Below are 22272 nucleotides of genomic sequence, written 5' to 3'. Positions count from 1 at the left end.
AGTCCTGGTGGAAGACATAGCCAACCAAACCAGTTGGCTTTGTTTTGGTCCCTTTGTATTGCTTGTAGAAAGGCATCAGCTTCCCTTTCATGAAACCTCTCCGCTTTGAATGTTTGATAAGCAAAATGGTGGGGATATTTATATACAAATTTACGTACGCTTTATGGAATGAAGAATAATTGATTGGATAATTTTATTATTATTATTATTATTTTTTATTCTTTCACTTGAAAAGCACCCAAATATATATATATATATTATAACGGTCCCGATCCAATGCTAGCAGATATTGTCCTCTTTGAGTTTTCCTTTTGGGTGGTTTGTTCTCCTCCCCAACCAATGTGGGACATCACAATCCACGCTGGCACTATTTCCTTCCTCCAATTGATGTGGGACCACATCTCCAAATCCACGCCCCTTTGGGGTCCAGCGTCCTTACTGGCCCTCCAATTGATGTGATCGGGTGGTTTGTTCTCCTCCCCAACCAATGTGGGACATCACAATCCACGTTGGCACTATTTCCTTCCTTCAATTGATGTGGGACCACATCTCCAAATCCACGCCCCTTTGGGGTCCAACGTCCTTACTTGCCCTCCAATTGATGTGATCGGGTGCTTTGTTCTCCTCCCCAACCAATGTGGGATATCACAATCCACGCTGGCACTATTTCCTTCCTCCAATTGATGTGGGACCACATCTCCAAATCCACGCCCCTTTGGGGTCCAGCGTCCTTACTTGCCCTCCAATTGATGTGATCGGGTGGTTTGTTCTCCTCCCCAACCAATGTGGGATATCACAATCCACGTTGTCACTATTTCCTTCCTCTAATTGATGTGGGACCACATCTCTAAATCCACACCCCTTTGGGATCCAACGCCCTTACTGGCCCTCCAATTGATGTGGGACCACATCTCCAAATCCACGTCCCTTTGAGGTCTAGTGTCTTTACTGGCACACCGCCTCGTATCTACTGTCCTCTTTGAGCTTTCCCTTTCGGGCTTCCCCTCAAAGCTTTAAAACGCGTCTACTAGAGGAGGAATGTTTCTACATCCCTTATAAATGATGGTTTGTTCTCCTCCCAACCAATGTGGACATCACACACACACACACACACACATATATATATATATATATTTCTTGTGTCGGGTTGTTGCCCTGTAAATTTGGGTCGATTTGGTTTGCGGGTTAGGTTGGGTTGTGAATTGTTTTATTTATTTATTATTATTATTATTTATAAAAAATCATAATAATCGACGTCAAATATTATTAATTAATCATTCACAAGTCACAATGTATCACTACTATCGGTTACAAACATAAAATATTCTTAATCATGATAATAATCTTAAAAGTAGAGTACGGTGGGTTGTAACCATATTTTTGGGTTGGTTGGGTTGATCGGATAAAAAAAAATGTCAACCCGCCTACCAACCCAAATTTTAGAAAAAAAAAAAGAAAAAAATCAACCCAATCTTTTAATGGTTTGGGTTAGGTAATCCTGATCAAGTTATTGAGTCATAGTCTCACACTAACTTGCTCGCTAGCGATCACCATAGCACCACCAATGACTCGAGTCCAGAAACTACTCCAACGACAACTTCAGCAACCACCATTGGTTGCATGACCAACTCTGATAAGTATCTCTAGCGACAACCTTTGAAGCCTTGTCCTATGCACATCATTGACCGACTAACTTTGATGAAAACTTCGATGAGCACCGCTGACTAATACTCTAATGATGTCATATGATACTCAAACCCGTTATAATATTTTAAATATAAATTTGAACTGAGAATAGACCATTCGTGGGAATATACTTAAAAAAAAAAAAAAAAAAAACTTTAAAAAAGAGATATCACAAACAAATCTTATTGAGCTTGTGAGCTCGTAAAGAAATCCATTTCAGAACTATATAGTATGTTTCTTGAAAACTTAGACTTATTTTACAGTTTTATGACTGAGATTAATCGATTAACTTTTACACTTTTGAATAAATTCGTGATTTATTAGACACAAAATTGAAAATTTAGAAGCCTGTTCAACGATCAAGTAGACAAAGATTATAGTTTAACGTCTGAAACCCAAAAAAGTAGTAGTTATTCAGACCAAACATTAATTCAACGAATTGGAAGATAAACTCGAAACATTATGAGGAAAAAATTTACAATTCCAATATGGTTGGAGAGGGAAACGAAACATTTTTCTAGTAGATGCGTCTTAAAATCGTGAAATTGACAACAATACGTAACGAGCCAAAGTGGACAATATTTGTTAGCAGTAGGCTTGTGCTCTTACAAATGTTATTAGAGCTAGATATCGAGCGATGTGTCAACGAGGATGCTAGACCCTAAAGAGGTGGATTGTGAGGTCTCACATCAATTGGAGGAGGAACAAAACATTCCTTAGAAGGGTATAGAAGCCTTTCCCTAGTAGATGCGTTTTAAAATCGTGAGACTGACTACAATACGTAACGAGTCAAAGTGGACTGACTACAATACGAAACCAGTGAAAGTGGACAATATTTGTTAGCAGTAGGCTTGTGCTCTTACAAATGTTATTAGAGCTAGATATCGAGCTATGTGCCAACGGGGACGCTAGACCCTAAAAAGGTGGATTGTGAGGTCTCACATTGGAGGAGGAACAAAACATTCCTTAAAAGGGTATGAAAACCTTTCCCTAGTAGATGCGTTTTAAAATCGTGAGACTGACTACAATACGTAACGAGTCAAAGTGGACAATATTTGTTAGCAGTAGGTTTGTGTTGTTACAAATGTTATTAGAGCTAGACACCGAGCGATGGGCCAACGAAGACGCTAGACCCTAAAAAGGTGGATCGTGAGGTCTCACATCAGTTGGAGGGGGAACAAAACATTCCTTGTAAGGTGTGAAAACCTTTCCCTACTAGACGTGTTTTAAAATCAGACCCGATACATAACGGGCCAAAAAAGACAATATCTTAAGCTGTGAGTTTGAGCTGTTACACCGAGCCAATGTGCCAATTAATAAATAAATGTTTTTTTTTTCTTTTCAAATGGATTATATTCTTTGGTGAAATATTGCCTTATGTTCATTATTAAAGAGAACACTAGAGAATGAGAATCACACCTTTTCTTTTTCTTTACAAATTAAAGTAAAATTTTGCACATATTCCACAATATATAATCATGCATTTTAATTTCTCATATATATATATATATATATATATATATATATATATATATATATTATGGGGATTTTTATTTTAAAAGAAAATGGGTTCGATTGGATAAGAACAACGTCCATTTCAGCTAGATAAAATGTCGAAAGTAAATTATTCCCGAGTTATTCATAATTATAACTCGGTCAATGATTAACTCTCTTTATATGGGAATGAACGAGCCTCTCTGTTTTGTCAAGTTTTCAAAACCGCTTTACTGAATTGATTACAAAAGCCATTCTAGATTAGCAGTGAATCAACTATTAAAACGTCTTATAAAGTAATAAATAGTTATCGAATAAATTTTTGTTTCTACGAGAAACTTGTAAGATCACCACTAATCGATACTTTTTACTTTGGTTTGTTACGTATCGTCGTTAGCTTCAATCCACTTCGAGAGGGGGGGAGAGCCCCCAACGTCTTTGATGGTACGCCACCACCTTGGAGCCCCAACGTTCTCATTAGCACACTATTCAATGTCTGCCTCTAATATCATTTGTCTGTTTTTACTCGTTACGTATCGACGTCAACTTCACAATTTTAAAACAGTTTACTAAAAAGATATTTCACACACTTAAATGTTTCGTTCCCCTCTTCAACCATATGAAATCTCACACATCTCGAAATACAAAAACATGCTTAATTATTATGTTTTTTTTGTTACATTTTTTTAATTATATCAACGAAATTAAATATTTAAAAATACAAAAATAAAAAAGAATAAAATCAAAATAATATTTGAAACTTTATTTTTGGATTCCCCTCTGACATGGACTAGACACAAAAAGGGATTATTTCTTTTCTTGCCATCATATAATATATATACATACATACATACATACATACATACATACATACAAATATCATAATGGTTTTAATTCAAATTAGAAATCCAATCTAAATTTCAGTTAAATTAATAAAAATATCTATAAAATTGTATAAAAAATAATAAGTTTTCAAAAATTTTAATAAAACTTTTAAAGTATTTAAAAATATTTTTAAATTTAAAATTTTCATTAATATTCGAAATTAAAAAATATAAAAAAAATAATTTAAGGATATTAATGAAATTTTTAAAAATTTAAAAATATTTTTGAAATAAAATATTAACATTTTTCATCAAAAAATAAGGACATGGATAATTTTTTTTTATTTTTTTATTTTTTTTAAATTCAGAGTAATAGAGGCAGACACCGGGTGGTATACGAGGGAGGATGTTGACTCCACATTAGTTGGAGAGGGAAACAAAACATTTCTTGTACGAGCGTGGAAACCTTTCTCTGACAGATGCGTTTTAAAATCGTGAGGCTGACGATAATATATAACAAGTTATAACTGAAAATATCTACCAGAAGTGAGTGTTATATATATTTAGACAAAATACAGAGTACGCCCTAACGTATCAATTATATATTGAAATATTTACCGTCAAAACGATTAATCTTTATATTTTCTTAACATCCAACCAACCAACCGAACCAGTTTAATATGGTCAATTCATTATTGATTTGCTCCCCGACATGAAGCGAATCATGATATTCTTTTTTCCAAGTAGTATATTTATCCTCGAACAAGTACAATGTTCACTCAACTGACACGTCTTTAGATTGGTCCAAGTCCTTATCTTAACTTTACAAAAAGAAAAAAACCACTCAATGAATTTTCTTACTACTCATATATCATCTATCGTTACGAGTTTGAACCTCTCTAACTGTACGAGCAAGAAACGGGATTTTTCGGAGCAACTCAACCCATAAGCTCCAAACCCTAGAAACTACCGCTTCCATGTTTGACGGTTTCACTAACAAGCATAACTGGTATATGAGTCAGTTTATTTATGCAATGATTGGTTAGGTTTGCACGAGAGCATTAAAAAAATGAATAGAATTCTCGCCAATCATTAAGAAACTCAGGTTTTGTCATCAACAATGATACTAAATTAATGCATCTAAATTTATTATTTTAATATTTAATGTATCAAATATAATAAATATATTTTTCTCTTTTAATATATTTAATATTAATTTGAACGCTTTAAAATAATATATATATATATATATATATATATATATTTTTTTTTTTTTCTTTTTTAAAATTATTTTTGCTTTTATAATTTTAAAATTTTGAAAAAGTTTTAAGGGCTGGAAATTTATGGGTATAAGAATTTGGGCTTGAAATGGGCCGTTGAAAAATGCTTCAATGGACAATTCCTGGAAGCCCACTAGACCAATCGTGGTCTTCTTCGATCAACCTCGCAAGCAATCGAAACATTTCTGCAATTTCATTTGCTCCACGACGGGTAGCCAGCGAGTAGGATTCTGTGTTTCGCTTCGTCTGAATGTTGGGATTGAACCAAAGGATTTGAATTGATGGCTTTGACGAACTTCATCTTGACGGTGGCTGGAGTTAGTGCTGTGGTTCTTCTTTTGAGGAGCGATGTGAAACAATCGGCTTCTATATTCCGGCGCAACGTCAAGCACATCCGCCAGTGGCTCGAAGAAGAATCTGCCTCTGCGTCCAAGTAATTTCTCTTTATTCTTAGTTCATTTACTTGTTTGGTTCGTTTTTTTGTATTGTTGACGTTCATGTGTATTAGTGATATTGGAATGGAATCAGTAGGCCGTGGCAATTGATTCTAGATGGAATTGATTAGGTTTCTTAGGAATTTAATAGGCAGCTCCTGGGAGATCATGTTTGGATTTGTATAATTTCTCGTTATAGGGATGGTTGGATCTGTTATTATGAGAAATGAAGTTGTCCTGGCCAAAGGTTTTCTGTAGAGCTTGATGAATTGTAGCATTAAATGATTGAGGGCAAAATGGTGTTGATTAGATGGGGTACAAAGGTGAAAGATCTAGTAGCTAGTAAAACATCTGCACATCTAGATTCCCGTTTGGGGTACAAAGGCACGAGGATTCGCTTATGGGACAATAGATGGAATAGAATCATCTGCTGAGGTGTATGTTTTGGAGAATTTCAAATGTGGCAGCTCTTTCAGATGGATGTGTGAACTGTGGAGGATTTTTGGATGAGGATTACATTCTTGGAAAATTACCACGCGGAGATATTTTTCGGAGGATGAAGCAAGCTAATATAATGGCTTCGCTAAATACCTAGGAATGTGGAGGATATTTAAGTAGGGACCGTATAAGCATTTGGATATTCCTCAACTAGTCACGTTTCAGAAAATTAACAGAGGAAGAGGAGGTTCTAAAGGGTATTTCGTTAAGGATGGTCTCAAAAGGTAAGAGCCCTCAGCGGATCAATTTTTTCTTTGAGGACTTTCTGAATTTCCGAAATGATGTCCAGATCAGGCATTTCCCTTCCCCCAAACTGGTGTTTTCAGTGTAAAAACCCAAGGAGAAGAGCAAACCATATGTTATGTTACACTGATTTTAGCTCCAAGTGTTCGTGACAAATTTGGGATTTACAAATATACACTGGGTGTTTTTTTAGTTCTTTAAATAACTTAAGAGTAGATGCTGTGGGCACTCAATTTAAACAAGCATTTGAAGATTTCTCTGCCCAACTTAATTAAACTGATGCTTTGGTAGTTATGGATGGAAAGTAACTACTAAATATTCAATAATAAGGAGAGGAATAGAGAGCGGGTTGTTGAGAAGGCTATAATTAATGTTCTGGAGTATGGAATTTCTTCAATAAGAGTAAAGCTCTGGGCTGTGATAAGGGGTGGAGATATAGATGTTCTTTGAAGGGAGGTTTGATAGTCATTTGATCAATAGGGATTTTAAGGGCATGACCAAAGTCACACATGGATAAAAATGGAAAGATCATGTATTTAGAATATTTCCCTTGGTTAGAGGTCGTTTAAGTGAATATTTCAAAAGATGGACTATATCATACCAATTTGGATAGTGAAGGATATGTTTTCATTTTCCTAATGCCTATTAGTCATTTACCTGTGGGGGTGGATCTTAGCAAGAAGGAAAAAAAAAATAAAATAAAAAAATAATAATAATAGTAGAGTAGACTTCTAGTTAAAAAAATGAAGGTTACAGTACCTTAATCTAGTGACAGCTCATTGCATCCCAAAGAGTGTCTAGCTTTCAGTTCTCATGAGAAACTCCTAAAAAATTTATGAGCCAAATTTCTGGCACATATTTCTTAATGATGGAATTGAATGCTTGTAAATTAATCACTCATGGTTTTGGAGTAGGATTAAATTGAAAAGAGAACAGATAAAGAATCTTATCCCTCGTCAATTGTTTTCTAAAAGATAACTTGTTTTTTAGAAATCTAGAAAAGCTGTTCGTGGTCTTGGAAGGTTAAAAAATTGATTGAGAAAGGGACTTGTTGTTCGCTTGACTGGTTATGTTTTTCATCATTGTTTTAATATTATTATTATATACTACGTTTGAAAAGATATATTATATATACTAATTTTCCTTTTGATAGTGTTGTCCACTGGGGCTATACTTTTCTTGAATCTTGATCAAGTGTCCAAGGGGTGCCAAATTGATTCCTGGAATATGCTTTTGGTGTAGACTGGTTTGTTATGTTGGAGTTCGTGTTCAATTTGTTGCTAGACATTTGTTTTATGTTTCATATGACAATACAAAGTAAAGGACATGAGGATAAAATAATAGGAAAATTCCAGAGCCTGATAAAAAATGTATTATTACTGTATTGTTATTTAATGAAATGAGAATTATAGGTTACCTAGAAGTTCAAGAGTTTCGGTATCCTGTCGTAGTGCACACTCTAGTCACTTCCATCTAGCCAGTTGACTGCCCTCTCTCCTCTTTGTCATCCGTTTTCACCCCGTATTCTATGTGAGACAATTGACTTCGGTTAGACCAGACCGATTCTGAGAGGAATGTGCCCATGAGGGCACCGCCAGATCTTGTAGATGAACTTCTTCAAGAATCAGTTTAGTATATCATAGCTTGGTGGACAGGACGAGACCATGCACCCACTACATGAGTAGAAGAATACTACTTAATCAAGTAGAAGGGCCAACCTGAGAGAGGCAAGTTGGGAATGGGCTGAAATTGACGATTTGAAGACTAAGTCAGAGATTACTGTACTTCTTGCTGAGTTACTCTCAACAAGGACGTTGAGACTTTTCAAATAAAAAATCTGTTAGGGGGAAGGAAGGAGCGAAGCAAGCAGACAAGAAATATTCAAAAGAAGAAAAAAATGTACTATTGTAAAATGTTCTGATGGTCTCTATACCCTACTCATAACCAACTCTCACTTTAAAGCCCCCTGCCTTCTTTTTAGGGAATACTTTACGGACTAGAGAGTTGGACTCCTATTAGCATAGTTTCAAAACCCCTCCTGTAGCATCTCATAACTGTTTCTTTGCTTTTAATTTTGTTTATATGTACTATATCCAATACAGTATATTAGAAGGTTTAATGCAGTGCAGTTATGTTTGGCCAGAAGAATGTTAAAACCTATTCAAGATGGCGAGGGAAGAATGACAGATAGCATAAATAAAAAGTGTCAGAAGAAACGATATCAAGCTTATGGGTTATGAAAAATTTTGTAGAATCCATATCTTGAAGATGTTATTCTGGCATGTTAATGCAACAGGCTGGTACTCCTTTCTGTAGACCACGCTTTTGTAATATAACTGCGATGTTATTCTTTCAGGACTGTGGAGAAAGCAACGAAGGAGCTGGAATCCAAGACTTCTCATAAAGATATTCCCAAAGATGACAAGCATTAATGTGAATATTGGTTAAATAGCAACGTGAACCTGTTATCTGTCACTCTCTCTCTCTCCCCCCAATTTTGTGGTCCACTTTAGCAATAAATAATGTTTCTTATCTAAGGGTTCCTTTTCATCCCAGTTTAATATCTGTTATGTTCGCTTTAGTCAAGACATAAAATTACATGAATTTTCTTTTACAGAAACCCTAGTCTGTTAACCAAGATATCTTTGAATTCTTCCACTATCAATGGAGGTATTGTTTTATATGATTGAATCAATGGCTTGCCTGGTACGTGCTACTATATCTCACCCTTCTCTTATTCTTGTCTTGTAAGACAACCTAAGATGTGCACTCAAATCGAGACCTTTTCCCATTTCCACGCCTGATTGTAGTCATAAACTAGTTTATTAAGTGGCCTATAATAATTGGAGGTGCTGGGTTGCCTGCCCCCAGTGCCAAAGATAATAGCATTTGTTGACTTCATTTTGATTATAATTATGTCTACCATGTTGAGATAAACAAGGAAATTGTGTTGTTTTCTGCTAACATCAGTATTTGGTATCATTTTGTCATAACCCTGAGGTCAGCCATTTGAAATATAATACTCTTTGTTAAATTCTGTATGTATAATGTATTCCTGCTCTCTTCCATACGGTTTTTTGTGTTTCTTTATTCATACATGCAATGGATAACTGTTAGAAAAGTGAAAAGTAGGCATCCTTTTGATCTTTGAGATTTTGTAAACGATTCTTTTTGATCTTCCTGTCATTTAGTCTTTATCAATAGAGCTGTTCAGTTGGTTGAGGAGAATGTTGACTGAATATTTGTTTATTGGCTATTGGCTATTGACTAGGCTCTCTTTCCATACCATATGTGGTTTGTTTTAGTGCCACGATTTGATTGAAAGGAATACTTGTTTCTTTATTTGTCTATGAGTTTTAGGGACGGCCCCCTGCTTTATTTTTTTCTTACTCCATCCCTTTATCTCTACCACTCCCTGGCCTTTTCTCCATGAAAGATCTTTATTTGTTTGATTAATACATCCAAGCTACCAAATGGCCCCCAAATTCCTCATGTTGCCATCACCCAAATAATGCTTCCTCCCAAAGAAAATTATATTTAGATGTTCCGACTTTCAAAGATATATCTTAATCAGGTGTATTCAGATTGACGTAATTGTTTTTGTCATTATCTGTTTATGAACACTTTATAGGAATCCAAATCTATAAGCCTATTTCAATTTCTTGCAGTGAGATATTGAAATCAAAAGGGTGATGTTGAAGTAGGAAACTATAACAGTCCCCTGCAGATGATACCCGAATGAATAATGAATGTTTTGGAAGTGTTGAAAAATGAACAAAATAACAATAATAATAATAAAAAAACTACAAATTCACCATATTTCTTTTAAAAATATAGAGACCACATACTTGAACCAATTATGAAATCTCACTCTACTCGTTATTGTATAAACGAGCGTTAGAGCGAGGGAGTGAAGAGCTACCAATTTAGGGGCTTCCCCCCTTATCACTCACCCTACCCCTTTGTTTATGCTCCTCTGTTTGGGAGATTAATTGATTGGATACCCCAAAACCATAATCTTTTTTAGGATCTGCTTCCATGCCCCCTGCCCACACTCCTAGATCTTCACATAAAACAGCATTTCTCCTTTAGTTTTGCTGAATTCATTGTCAGCCATTGTTCTATGCTCTATGAGCAAAGCTTGTTTCCATGTTTTCTCCAAATTTACCATTAAAAAACTCAACATGATGAGGATATAAGAACATAAGTAAACTAACAAACAGACCATGATTCAAGAAACAAGTCTAGCAGAGGAATAGAAAGACAATCTATCTCCAGGATTGCTCCGCTCCACGTACATGTCACAAAATGGCACGTAGATATCTTAACGTGCTCACAACGTGGAGCGACTCCTAGTCTAAATGACGATGTCAAAGTAGTAGTCTATTCCTTTCTATGTCAAAGGTCACAAAACAACCAGAAAAATACATCCCTTTGCTGTCTACAATCACAGAAACAAAGAACTTCATATTCAAAAGAGGTCTTGCATTAAAGCCATAAAAAAAAAAACAAACAGACAAAGCTTAAACTACTCCCAAGAAATGGGAAACAAGCCATTAGATTCCTCCTCCATTTCAAGCCCCAACTCACTATGATGGACATTGGTTTTACTAACAGCCTTGTCCTTTGAACCAAAGGACTCAGAGAAATCACTTAGACTACTGAAATTCAGCTCAGTCTCCTCTTGAGTTTGGACTGGAAGACTCAGATGGGACTGAACCAAAGAGCTCAAGCCAGCCTCTGGGAGAGCTTGCACAGGGTGCGATGACAGAAGATAGAGAGCACAACCCGAATCGTCGGGCGAGTTATTGGGAGGCACCGTTTTCTGGCTGTCCCCCTCACTCACCTGAGAGATTGTATCAGGAAGTTGCTGATTGAAACAAAACTGAGAAGAAACCATATGCTTTCCTTGCTTTGAGCCATTCTTAGGCTGCAAAAATGGCAGCTGTTTGTTGTCTCCTCCTCCAAAACTGAAGAAACCAGAGGAATTTGATGGAACCAAAGATGAGTTTTCTTCAGTTCTCATAGGCCATAAACTCCTACCAAGTTCATCAGGAACATGAACTTGTTGATCGCTGAATTGCAGCACAATTGGACCTATGGATTTGAGGAGGATAACCCAACTTTACAAACAGAACAAGAACAGAATCATAAGAAATTTCTATGGATTTGGGGAGGATAGATAACCTTTGCAATTTGACAGAAAATCCCTTGAACTGATGAACAAGGATTCAGGCTGAGGCTTCCTCCTACGCCGATTGTGTCCATCAAGCCTCTTTCTACAGCTTCTCTTAACCTCATCAAACTCACCAAGCGAATGAAATCTACAATACTTTTAGACTCCACAAGAAACCAAAACAAGAAACCATACATTTTGAGGCAAAATTACAGCAAAACAAACGAAACCCATCATTTTTTTGTTGTTCTTGTTATTGTTAATGTTTACCTGCTGCACTGTTGACAGAATCGTTTCTCCTCGCCTCTGACCATCACAACAGGGGTTTTGGAGTGCAAATCGCAGACCCTATGACGACGATGATACTCCTTGCAATTGCTCAAGTCAGAGTCACAGCCATCCACCAAACATGTCTGGTTCTGGCTCGCATGAAGCAATCGAGTCCTCTTGGAGGATCCATGAGAGGTATAACTTTCTTGACTCGAACCCTTGAGAATCTGTTCTTCTTCATTATTTGATCCAATCGAGTCAGAAAAACTTGTGGGATTCTGTTTGTTTTCCTGGAAAGTGACTCTTTCCCCAGAAATTTTTCTCCAACCCCAATCCATAAACACACACACACACACTTGTTTCAATTTGTTTCAATCTGTACCTTCTTCTCTCCAATTGTTCATATGCCCAAATCTTCAAATGGTTATCCACTTTTTGGATAAAAAACAGTGAAACAACGAAGGATAGAGAATGGTTGGATGATATAATAGCAGAGAATCCTCCACTGGTTTTGTTGCAGAAGTTAGCAGATGGATGGAAGGTTTCAGAATAATTTCAATCAATCCAAACCTCTTTGGAATTGATAGGGTAATCAACAGTTAATCAAAAGACCCCACTTAAGTTCTGAGGCTTAAAGGAAGCTTTTTCTCATCTTACTCCAAATGGAAGAGAGAGAAACTGAGGAGAGAGAGAGAAAGGGGTGAAATAATAGTGAAATTTTTGGTGAATTTTTCCATTTTGCCTCTATATGACAAACAGAAACCTCCAAGGAAATGGGTCAAGATTTTGATTAAGAAAGCTCCCATCTTTACCATTCCCACCAAGGCCCATGTATGCTGCAACATTGATACTCATAGGTGAAAGAGAGAGAGAGATGTAATAAGCAAACAAAATAGGCAAAAATGGAAAAAGAGGGAAGAAAAAACAAAGGAAAATTGGTTGATGGAGATGATAGCTCAAACAATTGAAAGGTAAATACAACTTTTGTGCTAAGAGAGAAGAACAGCTTGACATTTGACATTACATGACAGTGACATTTTGTTGGTTTTCCCATCTTTCTTTCTTTTAATATCTCTTCCACTTTTGGAAATGGTTTTAGTGGAAAAATCCCGCTTAAAATATCAATTAATAGGTCTCACCGTTAATAAATTATTAATCTTTCAATATCTTGTTCTATAAATCTCTCTATTGAGTCAACACGTGTATAATTCAGTAGATAAGATATTTTTACTTCTTTTACGAAGTTGTTCTGAAAAAGTTTTGTTTTTTCAATCCAATGTTTCTCGTAAAAAATTTATCCATAAATTCATCCGGTTGTATTGATTTTGTTACCTTGATTTTGAATTTCAAATTGCATTTAAAATTTAGACAAGTGTTTTAGCTAAAACGCTCTGGATAATTTTTCGTTTGAAAGATCATTAAAATACGCTCTCTAGTGCGTTTAAGTGCTAGTAGTCATTGTATCTATTTGATCGAGCCTCTTTTTGAGGAAGTACCCAGAAATTCGTTTCTACTTCGCTTCATCAATTTAGAACATACGAGACGTGTCGTAAAGTTTAAAAACTTAGGATGAGATTAAATATGAATAAATGTGAAAATTGGAAGGGAGATGAGACTAGAAAGAGAAAAGGAAAAGAATTAGTATTAAAATTATAGGAAGGCAAATGGCTTTAAAGAAAGGGAAATCAAAAGCATTTCATGTCTGTTCTTAGAATCTCTGACAAATTTCCATTTTGTGACCACAAAAATTTAGGGATTGATTTATTATGCTTTGTAACACTTTTTTTTTATACCAACTTTGGCATCTTAACAACAATCATAATGCTTTTCTTAACGATATAGTTGTCGGCCTCACGATTTTAAAACGCGTTGGTTAGGGAAAGATTTTCACACCCGCTTCGTTCCCATCGGTTGAGGGGATGTTTCGTTCCCGTCTCCAACCGACGTGGGGTCTTACAATCTACTCCCCTTATGGGCCAGCGTACTCGCTGGCACACCGCCTAGTGTCTGGCTCTGATATCATTTGTAAGAGGCTAAGTCCACCGCTAGTAGATATTGTCTGCTTTAGCCCGTTACATGTCACCGTCAATCTCACAATTCTATAATGTGTTTGCTAGGGAGAGGTTCCACACTCTTATAAAGAATCTTTCATTCTCCCCTCCAACCGATGTGGGATCTCACAACATTACTCATTTTTATACATCATCTGTCAAGTCAATTTACGAAATGATCTTGTTAACTACACTTATAGTTTTTACACACTAGTCAGTTGAAAATTTTCAAAGCCTAGGAGTAAAATGGAAACTTACCTTAGGGTTAAAGGGTATTTTGTGTAATTTAACGTTATTTTTCTCCTAGCTCGAGTGAGACATTCATATGCTTTACTTTACCTCAGTGCAATTATTATGGAGACTTGCACTCGATGCAACCGTTCTCAAAATCATATAAGACGATTGTGAGATAATTCTAACTAATTTATTTGTTGATTTTGAACTCGGTTTTTCAAAATTTCTCGTATTTGAATTTCATTTTTCCTAGGTTTCCTAAGGTGTCCCAAGCATATATATATATTTTTCTTTCTACACCGATTTGAGATTCATTCTCCAAGACACCTAATAAAATCCCGAGAATTTGCAAATTAAAAGGCGATGAAAAGGGAATTACATACCTATTGAGCTCGGGTGCTACACAAAGTGACAAGATAAATCATCACGTAATTCTTTCTAATAGGAAGATAAAAGAATTCATATTAATGAAAATCCACGAAATGGAAGCACAAACAAATTACATGATAATTTCTTAGTCGTATCACACCATAGGTTAATCTCTCGTTTCTCGAACTTGACTTATTAGCCTAGTTACACTACACAACACAAGTATCGAGTGAAGTTGAAACAGATATAATCGACGTCTAGTCGACGTCAAAAAAAGGTCACCCAAACAGGTACTCACAAAGTAACGACTTCACATGCAAACAAAGAACGTCCTTCTCAATATATTTAGACATCTACAAATTTTTCATATAATTGTAATTAAAATAATTATAAAAAAAAAAAAAAAAAAACTTCAAAAACTTGATAATGTATTTAAAATGGGCCACATGAGGCCCAATAGTTGACCACTTTTTTTATTTATTAAAAAATAAATTAATTCATTTTTTAATTAAATAAACTCTCTCTTTCTTTATGTCTTAGTGGATTCTTATTATTAAACCAAAATAATAATAATAATAATAACTTAATTTTAATGCAATTTGGTAATCCCATTTCATAAAGTACCAAAATTTCTTATATTATCTTTAATCTTTTCATTTTTGAAAAAGAAAATAGTATTAAGTTGATTTTTTATTTGTTTATTTTTAATTATTAAACCAACAACATAAAAACACAATGATATTGTGTTCCAAAGTTTGTTTTTTATTAATTAATTTGTTTTAAGATAAGGATTAAAATCCCCAAATTGTAGTGGCTGCCAACCGATTTGAATTTTTTTAAATCAATAATATTTTTGTATATTGGCAAAGCTTTAATAATATCCATGATAACGTTAGACAAAACATTCTTTATAACGGTGTGAAAATCTCTCTCTAGTAGACGTGTTTTAAAATATTGAAGGGAAGCTCGGAAGGGAAAATCCAAAGATGATAATATTTGCTAGCGGTGGACTTGAGCTGTTATAAATGGTATCATAGCCGGTCAACAGACGATGTGCCCGTGAGGATGCTAAACCTCCAGGGGTGGATTCTGAGATTCCACATCAATTAGAGAGGAGAACGAAATATTCCTTTTAAAACATTGAAGGGAAGTCTGGAAGGAAAATCCGAAAGAGGACAATATCTGCTAGCAGTGAGTTTGAGCTGTTATAAATGATATTAGAGCCGGTCACCGGAGATGTGCCCGTGAGGATGCTAAACCTCCTGGGGTGGATTATGAGATTTCACACCAGTTAGAGAGGAGAACAAAACATTTCTTATTAGGGTGTGGAAGGCTAAAAAAAAGTAGATTGTGAGAACTCTCCTTAGTAGATGTGTTTTAAAACATTGAAGGTAAGCCCGAAAGGGAAATCCCAAAGAGGACAATATTTGCTAGCGGTGGGCTTGAGCTGCTATAAATAGTATCAGAGCCAGTCAACGGACGGTGTGCTAGCGAGAACGCTATGTCTCTAGGGGATGGATTGTGAGGTTCCACATCAGTAAGAGAGGAGAACGAAACATTCCTTATAAGGGTATGAAAGCCCCCGAGGAAGTGGATTGTGAGATCTCTACTCGACAACGTTTTAAAACCTTGAGGGAAAACCGAAAGAGGATGTTTCAAACATATAAATATTCTAAATTTGAAGTATTAGGTCATAAATTTGTGTTTTTTCTTTTGATATTTTATCACATTTATTGTCAAATCTTTTACATTAAGATTATTCCAAGATTTTTATTCATCCTCTTCCACATTTTTTTTTTTTAATTTTTAAACCTTTTACTTTTAGATTATTCCAAAAATTTTATCAATTTTTAAAAATTTTATTTTTGCCATTTATACTCGTTAACGAAAAAGGGTTCAATTTTAAATTTATGAAATTCCACGTCCGTCGATTGAAGAAAGGAATAAAACATTACTTATAACGATGCGGAAACCTGTCATTAGCAGATGTATTTTAAAACAAAGCTCGAAAGTAAAGATCAAATAAAACAATATCTGTTAGCAATGGGTTTGGACGGTTAGAAATAGTATCATAGCCCACATTGATTATAAATGGCTCGACGATACATAACGTACGTAATGGGACCAAAACAGACAATATTTACTAGTGGTGGATTCGACCGTTTAGTTTGTCATTTTAGATTATTTATAGAGAACTCGTCCACTAGAGTATGAAATATATGACATGGCTAGGTACTCGTTGTTGAGAAAGGTAGAGGCCAAGCAAGTTCAATCTAATCAACGGTGACGACAAAGAGTGACTTACGAAAAGATATAATGAAGAAAAATCATGGTTGGATTCGGTGTTGTGTTTCGAGAAAAATCATGGTCGTGAGCGTTTGTTTTCGACAAGAATAAGAAACCAATAGTTGTAATGAGATTTTTCTTCGTTGTTGTTGTGAGTGTTTTTCATGTTAGGTAAACTAATATAAACTCGTAGTCGAAAGCAGGATCTGTTTGAAAAATTTTTAATTATGTATTTGATAGTATGAAGAGATATTACGGAGGTATATGCTACTTGGGTATACGGGTTTTTATTACTCGAGCTTCCTCACATCTAGGTTCTTCAAGACAGCTTAGTTTTTTGGTAGTTGAAATTGCCGTTGAAGCATCATTTCGAAATGACAACATGAAGATATATATAGATATGGATATGGATATATAAACACGGTTACGCTTATCAAAAGACTGACTTATGCCAACGTGAAAGAATCAGCGGACAATCTCGTGTTTCAACCTCACTGTACTATTAATATTTGTGGGGCATTGTATACTGAAAACTTCTGCGGTAAACAAGTGAATGGATGTAGTGTGTCATGGTCATGCTTGTCCAAGGCGTGTTGCCCGTGACAAGCCGAAACCCTTGCCTTATACTACTTTACCACTTTCTTTTCCTGCTTTCATGTTGTATTATTTTCTTCTTGTTTTCTTTAAGAGTATGACGTTTCAGCGAGATCATGGCTACGCCTGGTAGACATGAAATGCCTCAAAATGTACTATAGGCGGATGCGACTAGTTGCCAAATTCTCCCTACTCGAAGTTGGCTTGACTCACTCAGTGCTGAGAGTGAGTGCCGCACAATAGCTAAATTAGCTGCCTAGAAACTACGATTGTGACATAGTGCATGTCGAACGGACAATTTTTTTGTTTTCCTATTTTATTAATTTATTAACGTTCTTATAGCTTAGAGTTTAGGTTAGTTTATATTTTGGTCGAAATATCTTTTTCAAATTGTTTATGGCAAGAATTTAATTATTTGAATTTGGTTAAGAATTTAGATTTTATAATCTTATATCTTGAAATGCACATTTAATATTAAATGAGGCTGAAACGAAACTCGCAAAGAGTCCCGACCAATTCAAACAGAAACATTGAAATTTGAATTTTTAGAAAATTTTTAATATTGATACATATATATATTAGAAAAAAATTGTTCACGAGAAATTCTTATCTCGATTTTCATGAAAATAAATGAAATTTTTTATAGGAACGAGAAAGAAATAGAAAGCTCAGTCGTAGAAATCACCATTTATATCGTCTCCAAACCACAAGCTGCTATGTTATTAAATTCTACACATTGAAAATAAACCGATGAGCTGATCACGAGTATAAACATGATCGGCCATGCTTTGATTACACTATCCACAAGTATTAATGTGTGTGATTTGATTCAATATTATTGCTTTGGCTTCTCTCTTCGATCATCTTTTTCATCAAATGGAAGATCATTTTTTTTTCTCAGAAAGATGTACCGTAAATCTGCATTCTACTCAAGATTTGTTCGAAGTTATCTGTTGGCTTATCAATGGAGTGTGTGTGCATGCCTTCATATGTTGTCACCACTACCCCTTCGTCTCTTGTTAACCTTTGCACTTGTTTCTTCACATTACATCCTTGATGTGTGCACCTATAATAGCTCCTGCACGTGTTCATAATTACATTAATCTCGAGAGGTATAGGAAGAAACAGTGACATCTTCCAGCTCGAACATGATTATGTTTGTAACATGGAACCTCAAGAGATTTAGAGAAGAATTGGTGACCGATCGAAGAACTGATAGTTGATCTATATAGCATGCATATGTTCGTAATATATAAATCTTGAGATGAGAAGAGGGTCAAGATCGTTTTAGAGGTCTAGATACAAATATCGAAAAACCTAGAGAAGAATTGACGATTGATCTATATATACGTGCACGTGTATGTGATAGATAAATCTCCAAATGAGAAGAGGGTCAAGAATGTTAATGCATAATCTTAAAATAAGAACAGGGTCATGATCGTTTTGAACTAATTATTCTCGACTTATAAACGTATTCCCGTGCTTAGGCTAATGATTGAATATTATAAAAGTCAACATCCTTGTGCCATATATTTCTTGATATTGTGTATTAAAAAGATTATCTTTAGCTTCAAATTCGAATTATTCAATTATTTAAATCGAGATTCAAACCTTATACTAACACGTTTAAACAATATATAGATTATAAAAATTTAACTCAAGTTTCAAAGCTTATACTAACAAGGTTATACTCTCGAATTTCTAATTAAATACATATAAACACTTAGTTTTAAAATTCAATTCATCTGAAAATGAGTTATTCATGCATCGTGAGATGAATCAAGACCAGGCTGCTAAACTAAAAAGGGAATAAAGAACAAGCAAATGCACTTCCAGAGTTGATTGGTCGAGTTCGAGCCAACACGACAAATGCACTCTTGAAGTTGCTTGGCCGGTCTCAAACCAGCTTAGCAAATGAACTATCGGAGTTGCTTGGCTGATCTCGAAGCATTCTTGTAGTAAGCAATTAGCTAAAAATTGTTGGATGATGAAAGTCTCACATCGGCTAATTTAGGGAATGATCATGAGTTTATAATCAAAGAATACTCTCTCCATTGAATGAGGCCTTTTGGGGAGTCCAAAGCAAAGCCATAAGAGCGTATGCTCAAAATGGACGATATCATACAATTGTAGAGAGTCATGTTTATCTAAGAAGTGGGTAAATTTAGTAGGAAAGAAAACGTCATTTTCACTTTCTATCTGTTGAAAGTTGAGTCCTCTCTCTCTAATAGCTCAACAACTAAAACATCGATAACTCAATTACGGCTCAAAGATTCAAATCGAACAACTGAAAAATATTTGAAAAAAAAACAAAACAAAACAAAATGAAATTGAATTAATTACCTAGGAAACTTGTTGTTTTTGACAGCTTTTTGACCATATTTTCTCCAACGATATCCATCATCAAGAATGTCAACTTGGCTCTTTGTCTCAAAAGCATATCTGGGCTTCCTCACCTTCTTCTCCCCTTTCTTTTTTCCGCCGCCGATTTGGTAGCTATCGCCGCCGCTATTCCTGTCGCCTTCGACCACCGCCGCCGTCTCCATCTTCAAAAACCCATTTCCCTGCAGGTTCCCACCGTGAAAACTCCCAAAAACATCCGACCCACTGTCGGACGACATGTCGGGATGATGATAAGCCGACAACCCTTCGCCGCCGGAGCAGGGGAAAAACATCTGATAATTCTCCATTGATATCGGCGGCGCCGGCGGGGGAGAGGAAAAAGAAGAAAAGAGAGAGATTTGGAGAAGGGGGAGAGGACGACCAGTGAATATATAGCTGCCAGTAGTGCCGTAGGCGCCACGGAAAGTGAGGCGGTTTCTTTTTGTGTGTGTGTGTGTTTTTTTTTTTGTTTTTTTTTTAATGTAATTAAAAATTAGGTCAAAATTTGAAAACTTGGAAAAGAAAATTATTTTTGAAAACTTCACGATCATGATTTTCTTACTCGAGAGGAAAAGGTCGAACTTTAAAAGTATACGATTTCAGTTGTGTACTTTTCTATTCGGGTTAAATTGGTGAACTTCAAAAGGTGTTTGAAATGTCTACGAAATCTTAATTTTGTGTCATGTAACTTTGAAAATTTGATCCGATCATCTTGTTGAAAAATAAGACCTTTAGATCTAAATTATTAAAAAAACTAAAAAACGATACAGAATCAATCGTAGAGAAAGTTTTGGAACGAATTATCTTGATGATCAAGATGAAGAGTAAAGAAAATTTATTTCTAAACTCGTGATTCATATTAGTTTACAAGAATATTGATCAATATCATTTGAATGACTATAACATACAAGTTTTAATACATAGGAAGTTGCAAAATGAATAACTTAGCTCTCGACAAAGTAAAAAAAAAAAAGTCTATTAATTTCAATTCAAAATATGATATCTATAATGAGAGAAAGGGAGATCTCATATGGGTTGGAGAGGGGGAACGAAATATTCTTTGGTGTGGAAACCTCTCCCTAGCGGATGTGTTTTAAAATCTTGAGAGAAAGCTCAAATAGGACAATATCGACTAACGGTGAGATTGAACTGTTATAAATGATATCAGACTAAGTAATGAAATTTGAGCTAAGACTCATGACTTCATTGGCTACTAAAGCGAAGGGCAAACCATGAGGCTGATGACGATACATAACAAACAAAGCATACAATATTTGCAAGTGGTGGGCTTGGGCTACAAATGGTATCAAAGCTAGACACTAGACAGTATGTTAGCAAGAACATTGGGGAGGACAAGCCGTCAAGTTGGCGGCAATACGTAACATGTCAAAGTAGATAATATCCACTATGTAAAAATACATTTAACGCATCTAAATATAAGTGATTAAAACTTGTTGTAGCTTCTTGACTCTCGACCTTGTAATTGAACCTTGAGATATGCCAATTATTTGACCATGGTTCATATCATTTGATATCTAATAAGTCATTTAATTTCTCTAGTAGACTCATATTGGTATGTGGTGATACTCTTCATTCACATGTTATATAGAACGTCGGAGCCATCAAATATCAAATTTTAATTTATTTAAATATTTTCGTCAAAAACATAAAAACCATTATAAAAAAATGGGTGAAAAATCATAAATAAAATTTATAAAATGGGTATTAAAAAATAAAGAAAATGGACTGCCACATCACTTAATTTTAAATTTATGAAATTAAATGTTTTCCCAAAATAAAAATTACTTGACGTACTTAATTACCTTTATCACTCATAAGTAATCTTAATCCATAGTAAAAATTCAATTTTTGGCCATATTTTAAATCATAACTTTTTTTTCTCGATAAGCAAAATCGGGTTCGAGATGAAAATTATATTCACTATCTCTGCTTTAATCCCGACCTCGACATGGCCCACTCCACTTTACATTCATACACGTAAACCTAATTAGTCCACTTGGCTTTACAAACATGGAAATTTTGAAACTCTCGTCCAAATGAGTATTTCACGAACTTTATTTTCTCAATATTTCGTTAGCAAAAAAAATTTTGTTCTCTTTGTGTTCTCTCTTTTGATTTCTCCTCGACGGGTTGACGGGTTCGTCAATGTTAGAGAGAGGTTTTCATACCCTTATAAAGAATGTTTCGTTCTCCTCTCTAATCGACGTGAGATCTCACAATCCACTCTTCTTCAAGCCTAACGTCTTGCTGACGCTTGTCTCTACTTCAATCGAGATGGGATCTCACAAAAAGTAGGTATCATAATAAAGAAACTCGTAAGAAAAAAAATTTATTAATGGAACGTTAGAGACCAAAATAAGGTTTAGATCGATCGGAGACGAGATTTATTGGAAAATAAATTAAGAAATTGTAAAAAAAAAAAAAAAAAAA

At 35.1% G+C, this 22272-nt stretch overlaps 2 protein-coding genes across 2 annotated transcripts; both read right to left on the bottom strand.

Moving 5' to 3' along the window:
- Positions 1-10817: 10817 nt before the first annotated feature.
- Positions 10818-12611, bottom strand: LOC111486693 (squamosa promoter-binding-like protein 13A). The gene is made up of 3 exons (XM_023133915.1): positions 11906-12611; positions 11647-11783; positions 10818-11556 (listed from the first exon to the last, which is right to left on the bottom strand). The coding sequence occupies exons 1-3, from the start codon at positions 12241-12243 to the stop codon at positions 10988-10990; spliced, it is 1044 nt and encodes a 347-aa protein (XP_022989683.1). The 5' UTR covers positions 12244-12611; the 3' UTR covers positions 10818-10987.
- A 5486-nt stretch (positions 12612-18097) lies between these two features.
- Positions 18098-20179, bottom strand: LOC111486729 (probable WRKY transcription factor 75). The gene is made up of 2 exons (XM_023133962.1): positions 19783-20179; positions 18098-18517 (listed from the first exon to the last, which is right to left on the bottom strand). The coding sequence occupies exons 1-2, from the start codon at positions 20127-20129 to the stop codon at positions 18337-18339; spliced, it is 528 nt and encodes a 175-aa protein (XP_022989730.1). The 5' UTR covers positions 20130-20179; the 3' UTR covers positions 18098-18336.
- Between the last annotated feature and the right edge of the window lie 2093 nt (positions 20180-22272).

The sequence above is a fragment of the Cucurbita maxima genome, unplaced genomic scaffold (assembly GCF_002738345.1).
Source record: "Cucurbita maxima cultivar Rimu unplaced genomic scaffold, Cmax_1.0 Cma_Scf00011, whole genome shotgun sequence".
NCBI lineage: Eukaryota > Viridiplantae > Streptophyta > Magnoliopsida > Cucurbitales > Cucurbitaceae > Cucurbita > Cucurbita maxima.
This window is presented reverse-complemented; position numbering and strand designations above follow the sequence as displayed.

Coding starts and splice junctions, on each gene's coding strand:
- LOC111486693 (XM_023133915.1), bottom strand. CDS start 12,243: ATGGATTGGGGTTGGAGAAAAATTTCTGGGGAAAGAGTCACTTTCCAG. Junction 11,784..11,905: donor TTCTGTCAACAGTGCAGCAG/GTAAACATTAAC, acceptor AAAGTATTGTAG/ATTTCATTCGCTTGGTGAGT. Junction 11,557..11,646: donor TTTTCTGTCAAATTGCAAAG/GTTATCTATCCT, acceptor TCAAATCCATAG/GTCCAATTGTGCTGCAATTC.
- LOC111486729 (XM_023133962.1), bottom strand. CDS start 20,129: ATGGAGAATTATCAGATGTTTTTCCCCTGCTCCGGCGGCGAAGGGTTG. Junction 18,518..19,782: donor AAAAACAACAAGTTTCCTAG/GTAATTAATTCA, acceptor GAACACGTGCAG/GAGCTATTATAGGTGCACAC.